The sequence below is a fragment of the Cetorhinus maximus genome, chromosome 5, assembly GCF_964194155.1.
Source record: "Cetorhinus maximus chromosome 5, sCetMax3.hap1.1, whole genome shotgun sequence".
NCBI lineage: Eukaryota > Metazoa > Chordata > Chondrichthyes > Lamniformes > Cetorhinidae > Cetorhinus > Cetorhinus maximus.
Window position 1 is genome coordinate 48758768 of NC_135883.1, and position 23336 is coordinate 48782103.

The 23336-nt window shown below is 48.2% G+C and overlaps 1 protein-coding gene across 1 annotated transcript in view; it reads right to left on the reverse strand.

Annotated features, from left to right (window-relative positions):
• The window catches only part of LOC144681106 (collagen alpha-1(IX) chain-like), a 68561-nt gene that overhangs the window by 13599 nt on the left and 31626 nt on the right, over window positions 1-23336 (reverse strand). Inside the window, exon 5 of the mRNA XM_078542838.1 lies at window positions 3021-3370. Coding sequence (XP_078398964.1) covers window positions 3021-3370 — 350 coding nt within the window. The remainder of the gene's footprint in view (window positions 1-3020; window positions 3371-23336) is intronic.

Genomic DNA, 23336 nt, shown 5'->3' on the forward strand with positions numbered 1-23336 from the left:
GGCTAGACACTATAAAAATAATAAAAGGACAAAACTAAAGGCTCTGCATCTAAACATATGTTCCATTCGAAACAAAACAGATGAACTAATAGCACAAATAGAAATAAATAAGTATGATCTGATAGCCATTAGAGAAACATGGCTACAAGATGACATAGATTGGGACCTGGAAAAATCAGATGGGCAAAGGTAGCATAGATGGGGAGTTCATAGAATGTTTTCAGGATAGTTTCTTAGAACAGCACATTCTGGAGCCAACCAGAGAGCAGGCAATACTAGACCTGGTATTGAGCAACAAGATTGATTGATAACCTCCCAGTGAAGGCACCCCTAGGTAGCAGCAATCATAACATGATTGAATTTTACATTCACCTTGAGGAAGAAACGAGTGTGTCCAAGACTAGTATTTTAAACTTAAATAAGAGCAATTATGAGGGCATGAAAGCAGAATGAACTGGCAAATGAGGCTAAGGGATATGTCAATAAAAGTTCAGTGGCAAACATTTAAAGGGATATTTCAGAATACACAGAATATATGCATTTCAATGAGAAAGAAAAATTCCAAGGGGAGGGCCCCCCATCCATGGTTAACTAAAAAAGTTAAAGACAGTATCAAATTTAATGAAAAAGGATATAATTACGCAAAGACGGGTGGCAGGTCAGAAGATTGGGAAGTATATACAGAACAGCAAAGAAAGACAAAAAAATGAATAAGGAGGGAAAAATTAGAGCATCAGAGAAAGCTAGCTAGTAATATAAAGACAGATAGTAAGAGTTTCTATAGATATTTAAATAAGAAAAGAATTAACAAAGTGAGCATTGGTCCTATAGAGTGCATCTGGGGAATTGATAATGGAAAGTGGGGAGATGGCGGATGAATTAAACAGGTATTTTGCTTTGGTATTCACTATAGAGGACACAAGTAATACCCCGGAAATAGCTGTAAATCAGGAAATGGAAGGAACGGAGGAACTCGGGATCATTACAATCACCAGGGAAGTGGTATTGAGCAAATTGTTGGGACTGCAGGTTGACGAAATCCCCAGGTCCGGATGAACTTCACCCTAAGATCTTGAAAGAAGTGGCTAGTAAGATAGTTGATGCACTGGTTTTAATTTTCCAAAATTCCCTAGATTCAGGAAGGTTCCATTAGATTGGAAAATAGCAAATATAACTCCTTTATTCAAAAAGGGAGGGAGATAGAAAGTAGGAAACTATAGGCCAGTTAGCCTAACATCTGTCATAGGGAAAATGTTAGAAGCTATAGCATATGTTATAGCAGGGCACTTAGGAAAATTCAAGGCAATCAGGCAGAGTCAACATGGTTTTGTAAAAGGGAAGTCATGTTTGACCAATTTATTGGAGTGACTTTCTCCAACAAATAAAAACCCTCACAGCTGAGCACAATGTACATTCCTGTTGCAGCTTTCTTTACAATACATAATATTAGTGTGACTCCAATCCTCAAGCAACCAGCTTCTTTCTGAAGCCAACCAGCCTTTACAAGTTAACACAAACTGGTACTTCATCATACATATTGCAGGACATCCACTGACCCAGCCACTACCAGCATTGCTGCTGGAACATTGGCTTAACTATGGCAGCATTCTACACCACATACCAGGAAGTGTTCATTCTGAATGAATAAGCTGTTGTACCCAGTTTAAGGATAAAATGTGAAAAGCCAAGCATTTAAAAAACTCATAGTAGCTCTGCCTGGTTGACTTTGTAAAGAAATGGGCTTCCGGGTGCAACAATGAGTCATATTGACAAAGAAGGCCCTGGATTTGATTAGTGGTCTTTGGTGTGTTAATTCAGTTCAGCTGGAGCTGCAGCAATGAGCATCAGAATTGGACGTGGCATTGGGAATGGGATAACATTCAGGACCACTGTTTGCTATCCATTGACCTCTGCTGTAAATTGTGGGCATTTGGTTATCAGGTGAGGATAGAATCAGACTCAACCTTGAATTAGAAACAGAAAATGCAGTTCTGGCAGCATCTGTGGACAGAGAAACAGAGATAACATTTTGAATCCAATATGGCTCTCCTTCGGAACCTTATAATAGCCAGTTAACCCACTATCATGTTCCAGCATACTATGAACATAAGACAATACTTTAAAAATTTTGATCACGAACAGATGATTGAAATAGCTGCTGCAAACCATGGGACCTTTAGCATTTTGAGCTCCAGGGAGTCCTGAGTCTCAAACAAATACCTAAAAAGGAACACATAAATTTTGCTCGTGACACCACACTGCCCCCTTCATGCATTCAGCTCTTTATCACCTGAATGATGACCAACTGGGCAAGTTACCTGAGAGTTTCCAGCACTTGGGGAATTGTGTCCAACATAAGGCAGTCCTTTCAGGGCAGGATAATAGAGAAGGGCAGAACTCCCTTTCTTAAGGGGAATTCTTTCACTTTACCTCTGCACATTAGCTCATACTGGCAGAATCCCCATTTATTAGTTTCATGATAGACTGGATATTTACTGTCTATTAATAAATAAGTGGGCAGCCAATTCATAAAAATAAACTATTGGTCAAACTGGATGAGTGGTAATTCTATGTGAAAGCAGTTAGCACAACTGAACTCTGGACCGCTTATTCCCCTTCAAACTTTGTTTTAATCAAGTCTTACACCAAATTGCACCAGACTTGAAATCTGCATGATGTCGGACATGTCTGTGAAACTGCCAATATAATTCAGATATATCGCAGCCTGTGATATAACAACCCATTTTCATAAATGCTTCTTTGGAAGAAAGTGTCTCCCTAAAACACTTTCTTTACAATGTAGTGCATTTTCTGTCTCTGAGCAGACAGGCTTCCTTGGATTCACATGTTTGCTTTATAATGCCGTAAAGTCTTTTCTTTAAGCTTTAAGTCAAGAAAAAGTTCATTAGTCAATACTGTGTTGCTTTATAAAGAAACCAATGACAGAGAACAAGTAGCAATCAGGGTGCTTACCGGCACTGGCATCCTAGAAACGTCATTAAATTTCCCTATAAATGTACCTCCTCTGGTATTGATAATCCCTTTGGCCTTGACTGGTTGTATTTGCACCCTCTTGCAGTCAATAAAAAGAATGATGGTGTCCGATTCCACACTGATTAAAATCTTATGCCATTCAGAGTCAAACAGGTTGGCTATTGGTGAAAAAGTAATGGTTTGAAGTCTACCTTCCAGCCCAAGCACATAAAACTCCACTGACTTGGTTTCACCATTTATTCGCACACCAACTTGCTCATTACCAAGAGGATCCTTTATTTGCCAAATGTTCCAGTTTTTATCAATAATACTGCCAGCCATTCGAAATGTGGTGACAAAAGAATATTCAAGCGGAAATCCATTTGGAAATGCAGTGCTGTTGGGAAAAAGAACAATATCGTATTTACCTCAAACAATTTATTATATTCTAGCAAATATTCAGAATACAAGAGGATGGGAGATCCTTCTCTCGTCTCTTAGGTTCAAACTCTCTCGCAATCACAACCTTTCTTGATTTTCATTGAAATTATTATGCCTCCTGCTCCTTTAACTATAATTCTATTGTGTATGCTATCCCATCTGTTTTTCCTCCTCTCTCCAACTCCCACTGTTGGAATCAAAAACATTGTACTTCCTCCAAGTCTAGTGTGTGCTTTCCTAGAAATACAAAAACTGTAGATCTCTTTATGTCTCTTACTCCACCTGTCTTCGATTATCTACAGATTTTGGAAGTCTGAGTTCACTGACAGTGAAGCAATGCTTTCTGTCCTCTTTCTTACACTGTGATGGCATCTTGTACCATGGGCTTAGGTTTCTCACTTAAGCATGTCAATACTAGTGATTTATTTTTATTATTAAGCCTCAGTAGTCATAGGGTCATAGGGTTTTACAGCACGGAAAGATGTTCCTCGGCCCATTATGTCCGCGCTGGTCATCTAATCCCATTTTCCAGCACTTGGCTCATAGCCTTGTATGCTATGGTGTTTCAAGTGTTCATCTAAATACTTAAATGTTGTGAGGGTTCCCGCCTCTACCACCCTTTCAGGCAGTGAGTTCCAGATTCCCCCCACCCTCTGGGTGAAAAAATGTTCCTCAAATCCCCTCTAAACCTCCCACCCCTTACCTTAAATTTAAGCCCCCTAGTTATTGACCCCTCCACTAAGGGGAAACATTTCTTCCTATCTACCTTATCTATGCCCCTCATAATTTTGTACACGTCAATCAAGTCCCCCCTCAGACTTCTCTGTTCTAAGGAAAAATAACCCCAGCCTATCTAGTCTCTCTTCGTAGCGGAAACGCTTCAGCCCAGGCAACATCCTGGTGAATCTCCTATGCATTTTCTCCAGTGCAAACACATCCTTCCTATAGTGTGGCGGGCAGAACTGCACACAGTACTCCAGATGTCAAGATATGTTGAGAGCTCCTTTGCGAATATTCTCCTGACTGCTACCACAACCAGTGTGTAAACTACAAACATTTGCATACACCGGGTTTCTGTTCACCTTACTCAAAAAAAAAGCAGACATTCCCAGTGACACACTTTAAGAAAAACCTACCCGGACATTCCCAGTGACATAAAAACCGACCCGGACATTCCCAGTGACACACTTTAACAAGAACCTAACCAGACATTCCCAGTGACACACTTTAACAAAAACCTACCCGGACATTCCCAGTGACACAAAAACTTACCCGGACATTCCCAGTGACACACTTTAACAAACACCTATCCGGACATTCCCAGTGACGCATTTTAACAAAAATCTACCAGGATATTCCCAGGGGTGCACTTTAACAAAAACCTACCCAGACATTCGCAGTGACGCAAAAACCTACTCGGACATTCCCAGTGACACACTTTAACAAAATCCTACCCGGATATTCCCAGTGACACACTTTAACAAAAACCTACCTGGACATTCCCAGTGACACAAAAACCTACCCGGACATTCCCAGTGACACACTTTAACAAAAACCTACCCAGACATTCGCAGTGACGCAAAAACCTACTCGGACATTCCCAGTGACACACTTTAACAAAATCCTACCCGGATATTCCCAGTGACACAGTTGAACAAAAACCTACCCAGACATTCCCAGTGACACAAAAACCTACCTAGACATTCCCAGTGACACAAAAACCTACCCGAACATTCCCAGTGACACACTTTAACAAAAGCCTACCCAGACATTCCCAGTGACCTAAATACCTACCCGGATATTCCCGGTGACACAAAAGCCTACCCGGACATTCCCAGTGACAGACTTTAACAAAAACCTACGTGGACATTCCCAGTGACGCATTTTAACAAAAATCTACCAGGATATTCCCAGTGACACAAAAACCTTCCCGGACATTCCCAGTGACACACTAACAAAAACCTTCCCGGACATTCCCAGTGACACGCTTTAACAAAAACCTACCCAGACATTCCCAGTGACACAAAAACCTACCCGGACACTCCCAGTGACACACTTTAACAAAAACCTACCCAGACATTCCCAGTGACACAAAAACCTACCCGGACACTCCCAGTGACACACTTTAACAAAAACTACCAGGACATTCCCAGTGATGCACTTCAACAAAAACCTACCCAGACATTCCCAGTGACACAAAAACCTACCCGACATTCCCAATGATACACTTTAACAAAAACCTACCCGGACATTCCCAGTGACACAAAAACCTACCCGGACATTCCCAGCAACACACTTTAACAAAAAACTACCAGGATATTCCCAGTGGTGCACTTTAACAAAAACCTGCCCGGACATTCGCAGTGACACAAAAACCTACCCGGATATTCCCAGTCACACACTTTAACAAAAAACTACCAGAATATTCCCAGTGACACACGTTAACAAAAACCTACTCTGACATTCCCAGTGACACACTTTAACAAAAACCTACCCAGATATTCCCAGTGACACAGTTGAACAAAAACCTACCCAGACATTCCCAGTGACACAGTTGAACAAAAACCGACCCAGACATTCCCAGTGACACAAAAACCTACCTAGACATTCCCAGTGACACACTTTAACAAAAACCTACACAGATATTCCCAGTGACCCAAAAACGTACCCGGATATTCCCAGTGACAGACTTTAACAAAAACCTTCCCGGACATTCCCAGTGACACACTTTAACAAAAACCTACCCGGACATTCCCAGTGATGCACTTTAACAAAAACCTACCCAGACATTCCCAGTGACACAAGACCTACCCGGACATTCCCAGTGACACAAGACCTACCCGGACATTCCCAGTGACACAAAAACCTACCCGGGCATTCCCAGTGACACACTTTAACAAAAACCTACCCAGACATTCCCAGTGACACAAGACCTACCCGGACATTCCCAGTGACACAAGACCTACCCGGACATTCCCAGTGTCACAAAAAGCTACCTGGACATTCCCAGTGATGCACTTTAACAAAAACCTACCCGGACATTCCCAGTGACACAAAACCTACCCGGACATTCTCAGTGACACACTTTAACAAAAAACTACCTGGACATTCCCAGTGATGCACTTTAACAAAACCCTACCCGGACATTCCCAGTGTCACAAAAAGCTACCTGGACATTCCCAGTGATGCACTTTAACAAAAACCTACCCGGACATTCCCAGTGTCACAAAAAGCTACCTGGACATTCCCAGTGACACACTTTAACAAAAACCTACCCGGACATTCCCAGTGACACAAAAACCTACCCGGGCATTCCCAATGACAGAATAACCTAACTGGACATTCCCTGTGACACACTTTAACAAAAACCTACCCAGACATTCCCAGTGACACAAAAACCTACCTGGGCATTCCCAGTGACACACTTTAACAAAAACCTACCCAGACATTCCCAGTGACACAAGACCTACCCGGACATTCCCAGTGACACAAGACCTACCCGGACATTCCCAGTGTCACAAAAACCTACCCGGACATTCCCAGTGACACAAAAACCTACCCGGACATTCCCAATGACGGAATAACCTACCTGGACATTCCCTGTGACACACTTTAACAAAAACTTACCCAGACATTCCCAGTGACACAAAAACCTACCCGGACATTCCCAGTGACACACTTTTACAAAAACCTACCCAGACATTCCCAGTGACACAAGACCTACCCGGACATTCCCAGTGACACAAGACCTACCCGGACATTCCCAGTGACATACTTTAACAAAAACCTACCCGGACATTCCCAGTGACACACTTTTACAAAAACCTACCCAGACATTCCCAGTGACACAAGACCTACCCGGACATTCCCAGTGACACACTTTTACAAAAACCTACCCAGACATTCCCAGTGACACAAGACCCTCCCGGACATTCCCAGTGACACAAGACCTACCCGGACATTCCCAGTGACATACTTTAACAAAAACCTACCAGGACATTCCCAGTGACACAAAAACCTACCTGGACATTCCCAGTGATGCACATTTACAAAAACCTACCACGATATTCCCAGTGATGCACTTTAACTTCATGATGCAGATTAAAGCTATCTTATTCATTAATACTGATGGAACAATAAGCATTCACCCCATAAGGTAAATTTTTAGTGCACTCCCATGAGTGGGAAGCACCATGACAGGTGTGCACAAACAGATAATTCACCTACATAAGTATATCATTGAACAATTTCCCAAAATAGTTTTGAAGTGATTTATTGATTGGATACAGGTTTTTACAAAATTGACCTATCCAGAAGCACTGTTGCTTGGAAACGGACTGTATATAAGGGACAAAATCAGAAACAGAAATACCTGGAAAAACTCAGCAGGTCTGGCAGCATCGAAGGTGTTCTGCAAAGCGGTCACCCAGTCTGCGTTTGGTCTCTCCAATGTAAAGGAAACCGCATTGGGAGCAACGAATGCAGTAGACTAAGTTGAGGGAAGTGCAAGTGAAATGCTGCTTCACTTGAAAGGAGTGTTTGGGCCCTTGGACGGTGAGGAGAGAGGAAGTGAAGGGGCATGCCACCACCAAACACATCTTCCCTTCACCCCCCCTGGCGGCATTCCATAGGGATCGTTCCCTCCGTGACACCCTGGTCCACTCCTCCATCACCCCTACTCCTCAACCTCCTGCTACAGCATCTCCCCATGCGAACGCAAGATATGCAACACCTGCCCCTTCACTTCCTCTCTCCTCACCGTCCAAGGGCCCAAACACTCCTTTCAAGTGAAGCAGCATTTCACTTGCACTTCCCTCAATTTAGTCTACTGCATTCGTTGCTCCCAATGCGGTTTCCTTTACATTGGAGAGACCAAACGCAGACTGGGTGACCGCTTTGCAGAACACCTTCGGTCTGTCTGCAAGCATCACCCAGACCTCCCTGTCGCTTGTCATTTTAACACTCCACCCTGCTCTCTTGCCCACATGTCTGTCCTTGGCTTGCTGCATTGTTCCAGTGAAGCTCAATGCAAACTGGAGGAACAGCACGTCATCTTCCGACTAGGCACTTTACAGCCTTCCGGACTGAATATTGAGTTCAACAATTTTAGATCTTGAACTCCCTCCTCCATCCCCACCCCCTTTCCGTTTCTTCCCCCTCCTTTTTGTTTTTTTCCAATAATTTATATCGATTTTTCTTTTCCCACCTATTTCCATTATTTTTAAATGTATTCCACCCATCATTTATCTATACCTTTTATGCCCTTTTAGTCTTATTTCACCCCACCCCCACTAGAGCTATCTGTACCTTGCTTGTCCTGCTATCCACTCTTAATTAGCACATTCTTTTAGATAACATCACCACCATCAACACCTCTTTGTTCTTTTGTCTGTGACATCTTTTGGTTATCTCCTCCTATCACTGCTTGCTTGTCCCAACAACCACCCCAACCCTTCTCCGCTGCTCCCCACCCCCCCACCCCCCACCCCCACCCTTAAACCAGCTTATATTTCACCCCTCTCCTATTTTTACTTAGTTCTGTTGAAGGGTCATGAGGACTCGAAACGTCAACTGTACTCTTCTCCGCCGATGCTGCCAGACCTGCTAAGTTTTTCCAGGTACTTCTGTTTCTGTTTTTGTTTTGGATTTCCAGCATCCGCAGTTTTTTGTTTTTATCTCTGTATATAAGGGATATAAGTTTTCTCTGAATATGTATGACACAAGTTCAAACCAAATGTATTGACAGAGCAATAAACCGGCAGTTCTGCTGCTCTCTTTCAGGTACCATCTTACCTGAAACATGTTTTGCAGTGATTGAGTGTTTGTAGTGGGTTGTCATGCTGCCCTTTCACTCCCAGAATAATGCCTTGCATTTATTTAGTGCCTTTAGCACAGTACAATGTCCCAAGGCACTTCACAGAAGTGATCCTCAAACAATATTTGACACTGAGCCATGTAAGGAGTTATTAAGGCAGGTGACGAAAAGGTTAATCAAAGGGCAAGGTCTTAAGGTGCATCTTATAACGGGGGAAGATCATGGTGTAGTGGACCAGTAATCCCGAGGCCCAAGGTAATGCTTTGGGGACTTGAGTTCAAATCCCACCACGGCAGCTGATAGAACTTAAATTCAATTAATAACTCTATAATATAAAGCTAGTCTCAGTAATGGTGACCATGACAATTATCACTGATTGTTGCAAAAGCCCATCTGGTTCACTAATGTACTTTCAGGACTTGCCATCCGTCTCCGGTCTGACCTACATGTGACTCCAGACCCACAGCAAAGTGGTTGACTAAACCGATCAGATGGGCAACAAATGCTAGGCTTGTCAGTGATACCCAGATCACATGAGAAAGAGAGAAAGAGAGAGAAGAGGAGAGGTTTAGCGAGGGAATTGTTAGCGATTAAACAGCTGAAGGTTTGGCCACCAGTGGTGGAGCAATTAAAATTGGGGATTTCTAATGCCTTCTGCTCAACAGTTTATTGCCCTGTTGTCTTTAACAGGACTAAAATTAGTCCAAAATTTGCTGGGAACTCACTCTATTTGAATGAAGCATTGGTAGCTTAGGGTTTGTAAAGTCCCTGGAAATTATGGCATTAGTGAGTTCCGCCATTACTCACAGGGAACAGCAATTTCCTGAAACTTTAGGCTGATGTCAAGAAGCTATTAATGTATATATTTTGGAAAATATTTTTCTTTTAAAATAGAGGTATAATCTGCGGGTATGTCTTAATTGGATTAAAGCCAGCTAGTCTGGGTGTTTTGATATGTACTAATTTTGATATGTAAGAGAAATAGTGTGCAAATGCATTTTTTGAACAGAGTATTCAAGAAGTGGGGTGAAAATTGACGCCTTTCTAGCAGCTACCAAGCAATATGTTTATATTACTAATAAAATTGGTATTGTGAAAAGGGTTTCATTGTTAAAAGGTGAAGTTCAAAGAGGTTGTTGATATAAGGAGAATTAACATTCAATGGGGTTGGTAGGTATAACTTCAGTAGTTTTCAGGTGTGCAGGCAGAGGCAATGTAAGATCAAAAGGCAACTGCAAGCCTCCAACTGGCTCCACAGTGAAAAGAACCTCATTTTGAATTCGTAAGGTGAAAATCCTTTGCCTGGTGTTTGGTTAAGTCTATGGGTTGCTGTTGCCTTAATGGAGATTAGTTTGGAAAATTGTTAAAAGTTATGATAGCAGTAATTTGTAGCCATGTGTACATATATTTTAACCTGTGTAAATTAATAAAATGTTTCATTTAGTTTAATGTAAAACCTTGAGAACTGGTGGTCTGATTCCTGAGTTTAGAGTTGCATCTCAAACATAATACTTAAAATTATAGGTTATGATAGTTGTTTAAAGTTTCCCTCTAGGATTTTTAAAATAACTCTGCTTTACCAACTGCTTCGGTCATAACACCTGACCTCTCCACACCCTCCCCAAAACTCTGTAAAATTGATCATCATCCACCCCACCCATCCCCATTAAATCAACGGTAATTGTGAATTTTCTGGAGTTACATCAGTTTTATCATCACAGCAACTTAAGACCAAAGAATAACAAGCCATTAACTTCTGAATGTCCACAAGTGCAGGGTTGATGAATGCCATGAGACTGTGATAGTGATGTCTCACAGCCCCAGCAACTATCATCAACAGGGAGTGGTTTCACTGCCTGAATGTTCAGATAGTACCTAATGCCAAACACTTTGTTCTGTATGTCAATTTGGCCTTCAAGTAGCCATGATGCGTTTATTCTCAGGCCATCTAGGATAGCTACACTGCTCATGGTGTACCACAGACTGTACTGTGGCCTGGCCTGAAGGCTTCTTCCCATCACTCAAGGACAGAGGCTGACAATTGGCTTAACGAGTGCCTGGGCTCATAGTGAAACAGAACATTGGAAATCTCAAGTCCTGTTTCCATTTCTTGGACAGCTCAAGGGAAATCCTATGATATTGCCCAGCTGAGGATTTTTGGAATGATAATACCCATTTGCTCAACATTAATAATTTGGCTATTACAAAAAGGATGGGGATTTCCAAGCACTAAAGTAGAAGAGTAAGATCCTAACGTGATACTACTACATGGTGCCACCTCAGTTCTGGAAGACAATAGGGGTTGTGGTTAGGGCAGTGCTGATGGAGTCTTTAAGGACTGAGGTGGCACTCCTCTCAATGTGGCTGATGTCCTTCTCAGATGTGCTTACACAGTTACTTTTTATTCATTCATGGGATGTGGGTGTCACTGGCTGGGCCAGCATTTATTGCCCATCCCTAATTGCCCTTAAGAAGGTGGTGGTGAGCTGCCTTCTTGAACCACTGCAGTCCATGTGGTGTAGGTACAACCACAGTGCTGTTAGGGAGGGAGTTCCAGGATTTTGACCCAGCGACAGTGAAGGAATGGCGATATATTTCCAAGTCAGGATGGTGAGTGACTTAGAAGGGAACTTCCAGGTGGTAATGTTCCCATATGTCCGCTGTCCTTGTCCTTCTAGGTGGTAGTGGCCGTGGGTTTGGAAGGTGCTACCTAAGGAGCCTTGGTGAATTCCTGCAGTGCATCTTGTGGATGGTACACACTGCTGCCACTGTGCGTCGGTGGTGGAGGGAGTGAATGTTTGTGGATGTGGTGCCAATCAAGCAGGCTGCTTTGTTCTGAATGGTGTCAAGCTTCTTGAGTGTTGCGGGAGCCTCACGGATCCAGGCAAGTGGCGAGTATTGCATCACACTCCTGACTTGTGCCTTGTAGATGGTGGACAGGCTTTGGGGAGTCAGGAGGTGAGTTACTCACCACCTGCCACAGACCTAGTCTAGCAGCTATGTCCTTTTGGGCTCAGCCAGCGCGGTCAGTAGTGGTAGTACCGAGCCACTCTTGGTGATGGACATTGAAGTCCCCCACCCAGAGTAAATTCCATTTGGGTGGCCCTTGCCACCTTCAGTACTTCCTCCAAGTGGTGTTCAACATGGAGGAGCACAGATTCATCAGTGGGAGGGTAAAACAGAGTCCTACCTGTTGGCAAAAATGGCAGTTTTTCACGCTGTATCATCCTGAGCCTGCAAAACCCGCCATTTCCATGGCAAGCGGGCTCTCATTTGCCCACCCTCCATCGCCCGCTGTTGCATCACGCTGGCTGCCATCTTTAAAAGGTAGCCCCTAGCAAAGTGCTCATCGTCACCAGCTCACAACCCCTGCCTGGGAGACATGGCCCGCAAAGGAAAAAAGACTGCAGCCCCCCCACTTCAATGATGGATGCCATGGAGGCCCGTCGGGATGTGCTCTACCCCCACTCTGGCCGCAGGATGGGCAACAAAGTCACCAACCCAGCTTGGGAGGTGGTGGCAGCACTGGTCAGTGCAAATGCCCTGCATAGGAGGACAGCCACCCAGTGCTGCAAGAGGATGAATGATCTCCCTTCCATCAGGGTAAGTCACTCCTTTCATCATTCCCAACTCACACACTCACAAAGCCATCACACATCCACAGGGCCCTCACTCAAGGGACATCACCATTCATTCTTTCACACGCATCATCATTGTCCTCATCCCATCCATGGGACCACTCACCACCCACACTTATCATCTGGCTCAGCGGGTGTCCTGATAAACTCTCCCCATCTCTATCCATGCAGGACGAACTGGCTAACAACAGGAGGGAAAGGTCGCAGACAGGTGGAGGGATGCTGGAGATCAAAGTTCTGACAGACTTCGAAAACAGAGCCATCAGGCTGGCCAGCGATGACCGGAATCGGCCCTGTGCTGACGGTGAGGTCGGTGCTGATCTACCAAGTGAGGATCCAGCAATGCAACATCCATCAGATAACCATGCTGCGAGTAATGTGTCCTGTTTCACAGGCCAAAGCAATGCACTAATTATCTCCACTTGCTTTCGCAGGCACATCTGCCAAACAGCCGACAAAGTCCATGTCCCAGGGCCTCCAATCAAGCTCGGAAGAAACCTCTGAAGAGGAAACTGAAAGCACGCTCCCTGAAATCCCATCACAGCGCTCACCCACACCCTCCACCAGTGCAGAGACGCACACCTCGGTGGGACCTAGCTTTAGAGTAGCCTCGAGATCACAATCTGGTGAACACATCGCACTTTCTGATCCACAGCAGGCGGCGGCAGGGACTTCCCAGCATTCGGAGAATTGCAGGAGGCCAGAATGTTGCTGAGTCCAAGCCAGATGATGAGCCTCTGGACTCGGTCATGTCACAGTTGCTGGGGCTGCAAAGGCAAGCTCAGGAACATCAGGAAGGGATGTCCGCTGCACTCCTCAGATTGCAAGGCACGATGGAGGAGTCTGTCCACCTTCAGGTTGAGGTGATAGCGCCGGCATTGCAATGCACTGAGGTCAACACTGGCAGGATGGCAGCCACCATGGAGACCTTGATCCAGGGCGTCACTCCTGCACTGATGCGCGTGCTTAACTCCATCACTGATGCCATAGTTGGTCTCCAACAGTGTGTACGCGAGAGGGGTGCAGGGCAGCTCGTTCTCACTCCAGCTACCTTTTCACTCACGGAGTCAGCCAGGGGCCCTCGGGCACCTATTGGGAGGATCAGCAGGTGCACACTTTGGAGCCATCCACCCAGGTGACTATGGGAGTGACCAGCCCATCCGAATCCCATCTTCCGCAGCTCCAGCTTCACAGGCCGAGGAAGGTGCCACTGCCATACAGCAGGACCCCGAAAGCAGGGTTAGGAAAGTTGGGTAAAAGTAGCTCTTTTGAGTCAAAGCAATTAAACTAAATTAACAAAATCAGGGACAATAAAGCACCCCTTAAAGGGAAACTGCAAAAACAAAAGACAAAATTTAAAGGAAACTTACAAACATTAAATCAAAATGTGGTTAAGGGGGTCAATAAAGCACCCCAGTCCCCGCGGTGCCCACCGAGTATGGAAGGCCTCGACGGTGCCGGCAGACACCGCGTGCTCCCTCTCCAGGGACACCCGGCCGCGAACATAGCCGCGGAAGAGGGACAGACGGTCGGGTCAGACGACCCCATCGATCGCCCGCTGCCTGGACCTGTTAATGGCCAATTTGGCCAGGCCCAGGAGCAGGTTCACAAGGAGGTCCTCCTCCCTCCCGGCCCCCCCTGCACTGGGTGCCCGTAGAATAAGGAGCGTGGGACTGAAGTGCAAACAAAACAGTAATAAAAGGCTTTTCAAGAAACTAAAAAGGGGGTGCAGCCTAACACAATTAACACAAACATGGTCCACGGACTCCACAAGGCCGCAAAAGATGCAGGTATCTTGGGAGTCCGTGAACCGACATATCCTATGGTCTGCCATACAGCTGCGTGCAACACCCTCCACCTCAGGTCCCCGATGGAAAGTGGGAGGTCACCTCCATAGAGGGCCCCCCAACGGGGACCTCCACCACCGGACGGCAACAAGGCACACCAGGGCGTGTCCGGGCAGCGAGTTAGGGCAATGAAGTGAAGGGGGTGCAGCAGCCCATACAGGAAACCCCTCCGTGCCAAGGGCATTTCCACGAGGTGACTCAGATTGAGGGGCACTGGCTCCCAAGGGGCCAGTGTGGAATTCCATCCGAACTGGGGTGTGCTCAGACAGGAGACCACCGCGCACCTGCACCATCTCAAGACCCAGTATGACATTGAGGCTGAGCACGACCGTCCTAAGGTCCTGAATGACGTTGGCCGCGAGCTGGACATCCAAGAACCTGCGATGCACCAACCCCTATGGTAGCATCCAGCCCACTCCTCCGCCACCCAGCACATACGCAATCCTGGTCACCCCGGCAGCCACAGCTTTCCTCTCCGCCAGCCACTGAAAAGGGCAGAGGGGCAGATTCCTGAGCAGCGGTTCTCTGACAATAATCACTACTCCTGATGGGGGAGAGCTGCATCGCGAGGCGACCATGTTCCAGACTTTGATCAGGTCCTGACAAAAGATGGGCAATGCCTGCAAGGGGCCACAAAGCCAATTCAGGCCGTGCACCTGGCAGAAGAAATACGTCACCAGGGCACACCATCACGGAGGGGGCTCATCGTAAAGGTATCGCTGCAGGGCCTGAAGACGGTAAGTCGCCACCCGGGTACATAGGCACACCAGTGCCTGTCCGCACTCCCTAAGCGGGAGACTCAGAAACTCAGCAGCGACCCAGTGCAGCCTTTTGTCCCAGAAGAAGTCGATAAACATTCTCTGGATTTTTGTGACAAAATCCGGGGGAGGGGGTCAAAGTGACCAGCCGGTACCACAACATGGCAGCAATCAGCTGGTTTATGACCAGAACTCGACCCTGGTAAGACAGCGCTCAGAGCAGTCCTGTCCAGTGCCGCAGGCGAGTGGTGACTTTGGTCTCCAGCTCCTGCCAGTTCGCCGGCCAGGGTTCCTCAGCAGGGCAGAGATGGACCCCCAGGTAGAGGAGGCTGGTCCTGCACCAGGTGAAAGGCCTGAGCTCCTCGGTTAGGGGATCGATCTGCCACTGACCGACCAGTTGCCCCAGTTGATCCTGGCAGAAGACGCGGCAGATTAGACCTCCTGGACTTGCACGTCCTCCGCAGGTCAGCCGGGTTGGTGAACATGAGGAGCACGTCATCGGTGTAAGCCGAGAGGACCACCCTGATGCCCGAACTGCGCAGAATCAATCCTGACAACCTCCTCCGCAAGAGGCGCAGGAAAGGCTCCACTCAGATAGAATACAACTGGCCAGACAGGGGGCAGCCCTGATGTACCCCTCTCCCAAAGCAAAGGGGCGCCGTCAGGAACCCGTTAACCTTAACTAGGCACTCTGCGGCAGTGTACAGAAGTCGGATCCGGGCGACAAAATGCGTCCTGAACCCGAATGCTCGTAGAGTCCCAAATAAATATTTGTGATCCACCCTGTCGAACGCCTTCTCCTGGTCAAGAGACAGGAAGGTGCTCGATAGGCCAGTCCTCTGGGAAAAGTAGATGACATCTTGGACCAGACGGATATTGTCGAAGATAGTGCGGCCTAGGATGGTGTAGGACTAGTCAGGGCTAGTCAGGGTGGATCATGTGGTCCAGCGCGGTGCCAAGGCAAGAAGACATGGCCCTAGCAAAGATCTTGTAATCCATACTGAGGAGGGAGACCAGGCAGAGATCCCCCTTCTTAGGCAGCAGGGTAATGACCGCCCTGCGCCACAAGAGGGGCATCTCCCCGGTTGTGATACTTTCCCCCAGGACCTCCGTGTATTGGTTCCCCAGGACGTCCCAGAACGCCCTTAAGAACTCCGTGGCCAGCCTGTCCAGCCCTGGGGATTTGCCCCTGGAGAAGCTGTCGAGGGCACCGGTCAGCTCCCCCAGACTTATAGGGGCGTCAAGCTTTCCGGCGCCCTCCGGGCCGACCTGCGGCAGGTCCTCCCACAAAACTCAGCAAGCATCCTCGCTGGATGGATCCGGAGAGAACAGGGCAGTGTAATAGTCTCAGGTAATGGCCCTGATGCCCTCCGGATCTGAGACAAGGGATCCGTTGTCGGACAGCAGCGTAAGGAGCTGCTGACGGACCCCGTGCCTTTTTTCTAGTGAGTAGAAGGGGGAGCCACTGTCCAGGTCCTTGAGGAACCGGATCCGTGACCTCACGAACGTGCCCCGGGACCCGACGAGTTGCAGGTCCCACAGCGCACCCTTCTTCTCATCGTACACCAGCCGCAGGGCCGGGTCCGCATCGGGCTGACGGAGACGTGCCTCCAGGTCGAGCACCTCCTTCTCCAACTCCTCGACCCTGGATTTCCGCCTCTTTGTCGACCTCTTCGCGTACTCCTGATGGAAGATGCGGACGTGAGTCTTGCCCACGTCCCACCATAGTCTCAAGGAGGGGAAGCCTCCCCGCCTCCTTCTCCAGCCGGCCCAGAAACGACGAAATGAGTCCAGGAACCGCTCATCCTCCAGCAACAGGTTGTTAAAGGGCCAGTACGCGGACCCCATCCGAGCACAGAACAGAACGAGTTCCAGCCACACCAGACGGTGATCCGTGCACGGCACCTGCTGCACAGAAGCCGCCGGAACGCAGGACACGTACGCCTTCGAAATGTAAAGACGGTCGAGTCTGGACGCTCCGACTCCAGGTAACACAAAGGTGAAAACGTTGGAATCAGGATGGAGATTTCGCCAGACGTCCACCAAGTCGAAGGACCCGACCAGGTCCCGTAACTTACTCACACCTAGCGTGCGGTGCTGGATACTGTGATGGTCCCAGGCCTCGAGGGTGCAGTTTCATCCACCTGGCCTGGGAGGAGTGCGTGGAGGGGGGCTTTAATGTGGAACATGAGGGGGACCCCCCGAGGACGATACACTCTCCCGCATCGATGGAGCCCAGCTGAGTGGACACTTCTTCAAAGAAGCTCGCTTGCTGCTGCGCACCCAGGGGAGCGTACACACTCACAAAGTGAAGCGCCGCGCCCCCCAGGCGCACAGTAAGGTGCAGCAACCGGCCTGGCACAGGCCCCTTGATCCCCAGGATCTCCGGTTAAAAATGTGGGACCAACAAAATAGTCACCCCGCCAGAATTGGAGGCTTGGTGACTCATGTAGACCCCCCCTCGCCACTCCAGGAGCCACGTAGCTTTGTCTCCCGGAACGGTATGGGTTTCCTGCAGGAAGCACAACGCATACTTCCTGTCCCGGAGAACCAAAAAGTTCTGGAATCTGCTCTGTGTGTCCCTGCTGCCGTGGATGTTGAGGCTGGCTATGGTAGTCTTCATTGTCAGGAACATGTGCGACCATCATCATGCCTAGTGTAAGAAGGAGAGGACTATTTTAATCCTTCCTCTCCCTCAGAAGCCCAGCGAGAAACGTGTGGATCCTTCTCTTAGCGTACTGGTCCAGTCCTGGGGCATTTAGGGCCTTGCGGACGGACCAGAACACAAGAGGAAACGAATGCACCTGGTCCAGGGCTGACTGGACCCTGTCTCGGCAACCGCGGTTACTCGCTAAAAAATCCTGGAGTTCCGGTAAAGGGATAGGGGAGAATTGGTGGGGGGCACCAGGGGATCCACCGCCTCACCTGACAATGACTCTAAGTCCCAATGAGTCTGGAAAAAGCTCCGGATCAAGCACAGAGGCGCCCGGTGCTGAAGGAGCCAGGAGGCCTTCCTCACCACCACTGCCCGATGACCCAGCGATCGTGGCCATGAATGGACTGCTGCGGGGTGCAAGGTGGGTCACCATCGCAAGGGCGATACCCTCACCAACCCCAGAGGGGCCATGCTCAGGACTGCGGCAAGGGAACCGGGGTTTGGGCCCCCCCAAGAGGGCAGTGCGAGGACTTATGGGGCAGAGTTGCCACCACCCCTTCACCGGGGAAGGGGGCACATCCAACCTCATGAGTCGCAATGTCCTCCCCCTCCAAGGGCTGGCGTCTCTTCTGGGGTAGGCTGGCAGCTAGGGAGACCTCCATCTCCAAGGCCCCCGCCACCTCGTCCAGCCCTCCCGGATGCTCCGCCCTCTGGGGTTTTGGCAGGTCCACCCTCTTTAATAGGACCACCAGCTCGGGGTCGCGCGCCTCACCCCCGCCGGACCCGGGAACCAGCACAGACACGTCGCCGGGGCCGGATGTTTTTGTTTCCCTCGAGCCAGTATCTTCAGGGGGAATTGTTTGGTGGTCTTGCGGGGTCTGGGGAGTCTCGGGGGCCGCCCCCAGGTGACGGGTCTTCCTCCGCACCTTCTCATGGTGCAGGGGCTCTCCCACTGCCTCACCGGCAGCCGAGATGACAGTGGCTGCCAGCGGCACCACCCCTTGCAGGGGAGGGAGATGGAGTGGTGGCGGGGGGAGGAGGGGCGGTGTCAGCCGCGGCCACCTGGATGGTGCTGGCGGCCTTGGAGACAGGGCAGTTCTTCCTCACATGTCCCCCCTCCTTGCAGGTATGGCACCGCACACTATATACAGTCCAGAAAGCCCTGTAGGCAGCCCCCTCATGTTCCACATTAAAGCCCCCCTCCACGCACTCCTCCCAGGCCAGATGGATGAAAACCTGGTGCCAGGAGGTGTACACGTGGCGGAGGGCCGCGTCCTTGAAGCCGAGCGGGATCGGTGCAACCCCTGACCTAACCTCCCCCAGTTGACAGAGGTGGGGGAGGAGGAGCTCACTGGGGACAAAGGGCGAGACATGGGAAATGATGATCCTCTGGGCGGTGGCCTCCAAAGGGTCTACACTCTCTGTAGGCCTTCAGGCATACAGCTAGGTCTCCAGGCTCCATGATCCTGGTGTGGTCCTCCTGCAGCATGAAAGAGAGAGAGCTGTACATAGCACCTTTACTAGCCCTGTTGGTCTGTCCCTTAATGCTTCCCGGAGAGTGCTGGTTACCCCTTGGATGGCCAGAGAAGACTTCGCTGCATGGCTGCCCTGTCAACCTGCGACATGGGGGACACTGGTCCAAACCAGGATGGTGAGATTGCAAGAGGCTGTGAGCACCTCCAGCAGTGACTGCTACATGGCCAGCGTTGGCGAGGAGATTGTACAATGTGTGCAGTCCGACTGCTCCACGGTCCAGTAAAGTGGTTTCGGACTCAAAGCATGGTGGGGGGGGGATGGCGTTGGGAGGGGGGTAAGGTATGGGGCGCTTGGTGGCCCTTTGGTGCCTCCACATTGCTTGCATGGGTGGGCAGGCTAGGAGTCTGACCCCAATCCTATCACTGTGGCTGCACCTGATCAGTCTTTGTTGCAGAGGCACAGTCAGTTTATACAGGTGTCCCTAATGTGTGGCCACTTCCCTCGCTTACCCTGACCCCCACCTCGATTGCCTGTGCGCAGAATGCAGTGCCAGGGCAGCACTTGACCCCCCCCCCCACCCCCCAACCCCTCCACAACCCCACCGACAACGGTCGCCTCCAAGCCTGGCTAGCACTTGCCCCCAGACACCCCCCCATTCAGCAGTCACCTCCGGGGCTTGCATCAGTTGCCCCTGCCCCCCGATGCCCGAGGTCTGTAAACAATGGGTGAGCTGTGGAGAACGCTGCTGCTCACTCACCTCAGTTCCCCAAAGTGAAGGCCGCCAAGTGCATGTCGCCTGCGTGTTGTGAAACGTGTCGGCGTGCCTTCCCGCTGACGTGGACGGACGATACGACAGGGTTCCAAGAGCCTGATGGGACGGCCTTTTAATTATATGCTAATGTATTACAATTAGCTCCCTGTCGACCGATGGCGGGAAACGTGGCCCACCATTGGCAGGCTGAGCAGACAATCGCGACCTGCCTTCACGCCTTCATGAAGCAGGTCACGCCATATTTTCCGCGCACACCACCTATCATGCTCGCCGCCAGCGGGCTCGGAAAATTCCACCCATGATTCCATGAAGATGACTATGTCAGGCTGTTGCTTCACTAGTCTGTGAGGCAGCTCTCCCAATTTTGGCACAAGCCCCTAGATGTTAGTAAGGAGAACTTTGCAGGGTCGGCAGGGCTGGGTTTGCCATTGTCATTTCTGGTGCCTAGGTCGATGCCAGGTGGTCTGTCCGGCTTCATTCATTACAGAATTCATAGCGGTTTGACACAACGGAGTGACTTGCTAGGCCATTTCAGAAGGGGTTTAGGAGTCAACCACATTGCTGTCAATCTGGTGTCACATGTAGGCCAGAGCAGGTAAGGATTGCAGGTTTCCTTCCCTAAAGAGCACTAATTAACCGGATGGGTTTTTACAACAATCGACAATGGTTTCATGGTCATTATTAGACTTTTAATTCCAGGTTTTTATTGAATTCAAATTCTACCATCTGCTGTGGTGGGATTTTAACCCAGGTCCCCAGAGCATTACCCTGGGTCTCTGGAATACTAGTCCAGTGACAATGCCACTACACCACTGCCTCTCCAATGTCCTGTCATTTACACATCCGATGTCTACTGGTCCAAAACAGAAGTTCCCTCCTGCTCTGATTTCGATGCACACATATTGTCACTGCTGCAGGAAGCAACAGCATCCCTGATTACTTGTTGCTGTCCAGAAATACCAAGCACAGGATCAGTCAAGTTAATATTCTGTGCTACAGCAGTCTAGATCCTCCCAATTATATCTCGAAAGCTTTGAGGTAGAGTACTTTTTTGTGCATCTATTGAAGGAGTCATCATTGATCTCCTCGACTGCAATAATCATCAGGAAAGTTTCATCAAACTTGTTATATCTCCTGCACAATATCACCAAGATGGCATTTAGACTGCTCATGAATTACTTTTAAAGTGTAGTCACTGTTGTAATGTAGGAAATGCGGCAGCCTATTTGCGCATAGCAAGCACAAACAGCAATGTGATAATGGTCAGATAACCCATTTTTGTGATACTGGCTGGCCAGGGCACCAGAAAAATCTCCCCTGCTCTTCTTTAAAATAGTGTCATGGGATCTTTTACATCCACCTGACACAACAAACAAGGCCTCAATTTAATGTCTCATCCAAAAGAGAGCATATCTCAGAAGTGCACTGGAGTGTCAGCTTAGACACTGCTGTGCCCAAATCACAGGAGTGGGTCCTGAATCTACAATCTTCAGCCTCAAAGGTAAGAGTGCAACCCACTGAGCCACAGCTGATACAGTAGACTATCTCCACTGCCTCCTCCAAAATTGTGGACCTTTTAAAAACTGGGCCCAAACTTCTTGATCCTGAGGCTTCCTCAGCCAAGGTCAGCCATGTCTGTCTCCTCCAGGAAGAAGCAGCACCTGTTTACTTTGTGAATCACCTGCTGATATATTCTCTCTCTCAGAAGGCATCCACAATCACTTCACATGTTTTTGAAGGGTTGTGTGAATAGATTCAGCAGCACAGCTACAGTCAGATGTAATACACCAAATTTGTAGACAACTTTAGTGTTTGTTTTACAAGTATGTTAGTTTTATGTCTTCTTCTTATAAATAGAATTTTTCATTGTATTTGTTGACCTGATTGAAGAATGAACATGGCAATGGCAAGGAATTTATTTGAATATCTTGTGGCATTTGGTTGGTGTATAAATGGCTTTGAATGGTCATTGAGGGATCTGATTTTTTCTGCTTTTTCCTCAAGGCTATTTTTTTGGTATTTTTCAATTATTCACATTTAGTTAATTGGATATTTGATCAGTAACTGTGAACATGTCATAATTTTCTTGCTGGAGGGATATGTGAGGCTTGGACATGTGACACTGTTGAACAGCGTAAAGTTACAGAGGTGTGCTAGGTGCACAACTTCTAATTATAAAGATATTGAAGAATATTCTATTAAAAGTATTCTTCCAAAGCATTGCATCCTTATCCAGAGGGAGGCAATCAGAAGGCAAGTTAATAAAGTTCTCAAATTCCAAGTAAGATGTTGCCAGTTTAACTGTCAATGCAACTTGAGAAGGGAGGGGGAGAGGTACAAAGGAAAATTTAATTATACAATAATAAACCAAGACTATAACAACTAGAAGAGATCACAAGTGAGAGCATTCTAATACTTACATAAATATCTTTGCTGTGACACAACTGAATCATTGAATGGTGAGAATTGGATCTACTGACTTTAACTTTACTGCTGCACCAATCAATGAGAAATTATGGCCCAGATCCCGCCAGTCAATAGTAAGGCCAAGGCACTCACTGCTGAGCACCATTAAAACTGCAGCCTTTTTACACTGCAGCTTTAGGGGCTTCAGCCCAGAACTTCCGACTTCTGGATAGTCGTACTCCAGAGATACGCCCACAAGATGCGGTAGTGGACCTCTCGGAAGTCCCAATGTACTGACTACAAGGGAATTGCCTGGGAAGTTTGGACTCCAGAACCCTCTGAAAAAATCTCCAACTCAGAGTCAGAGACTTCAGATGGTTCTGATTCAGTTACCTGACTAGTTAGCCAGGCAAAGTTAGAAGGATTAAAACCAGTTCTAGCTCCTGGTAACTATGCTACTGACCCGACTCCCCACTGGACCCCCCAACTAATACCCCCCAAACCCAACAGCCCCCCAACCCCCAGAAAACCTCTCTGACACATTAACCCCCTGA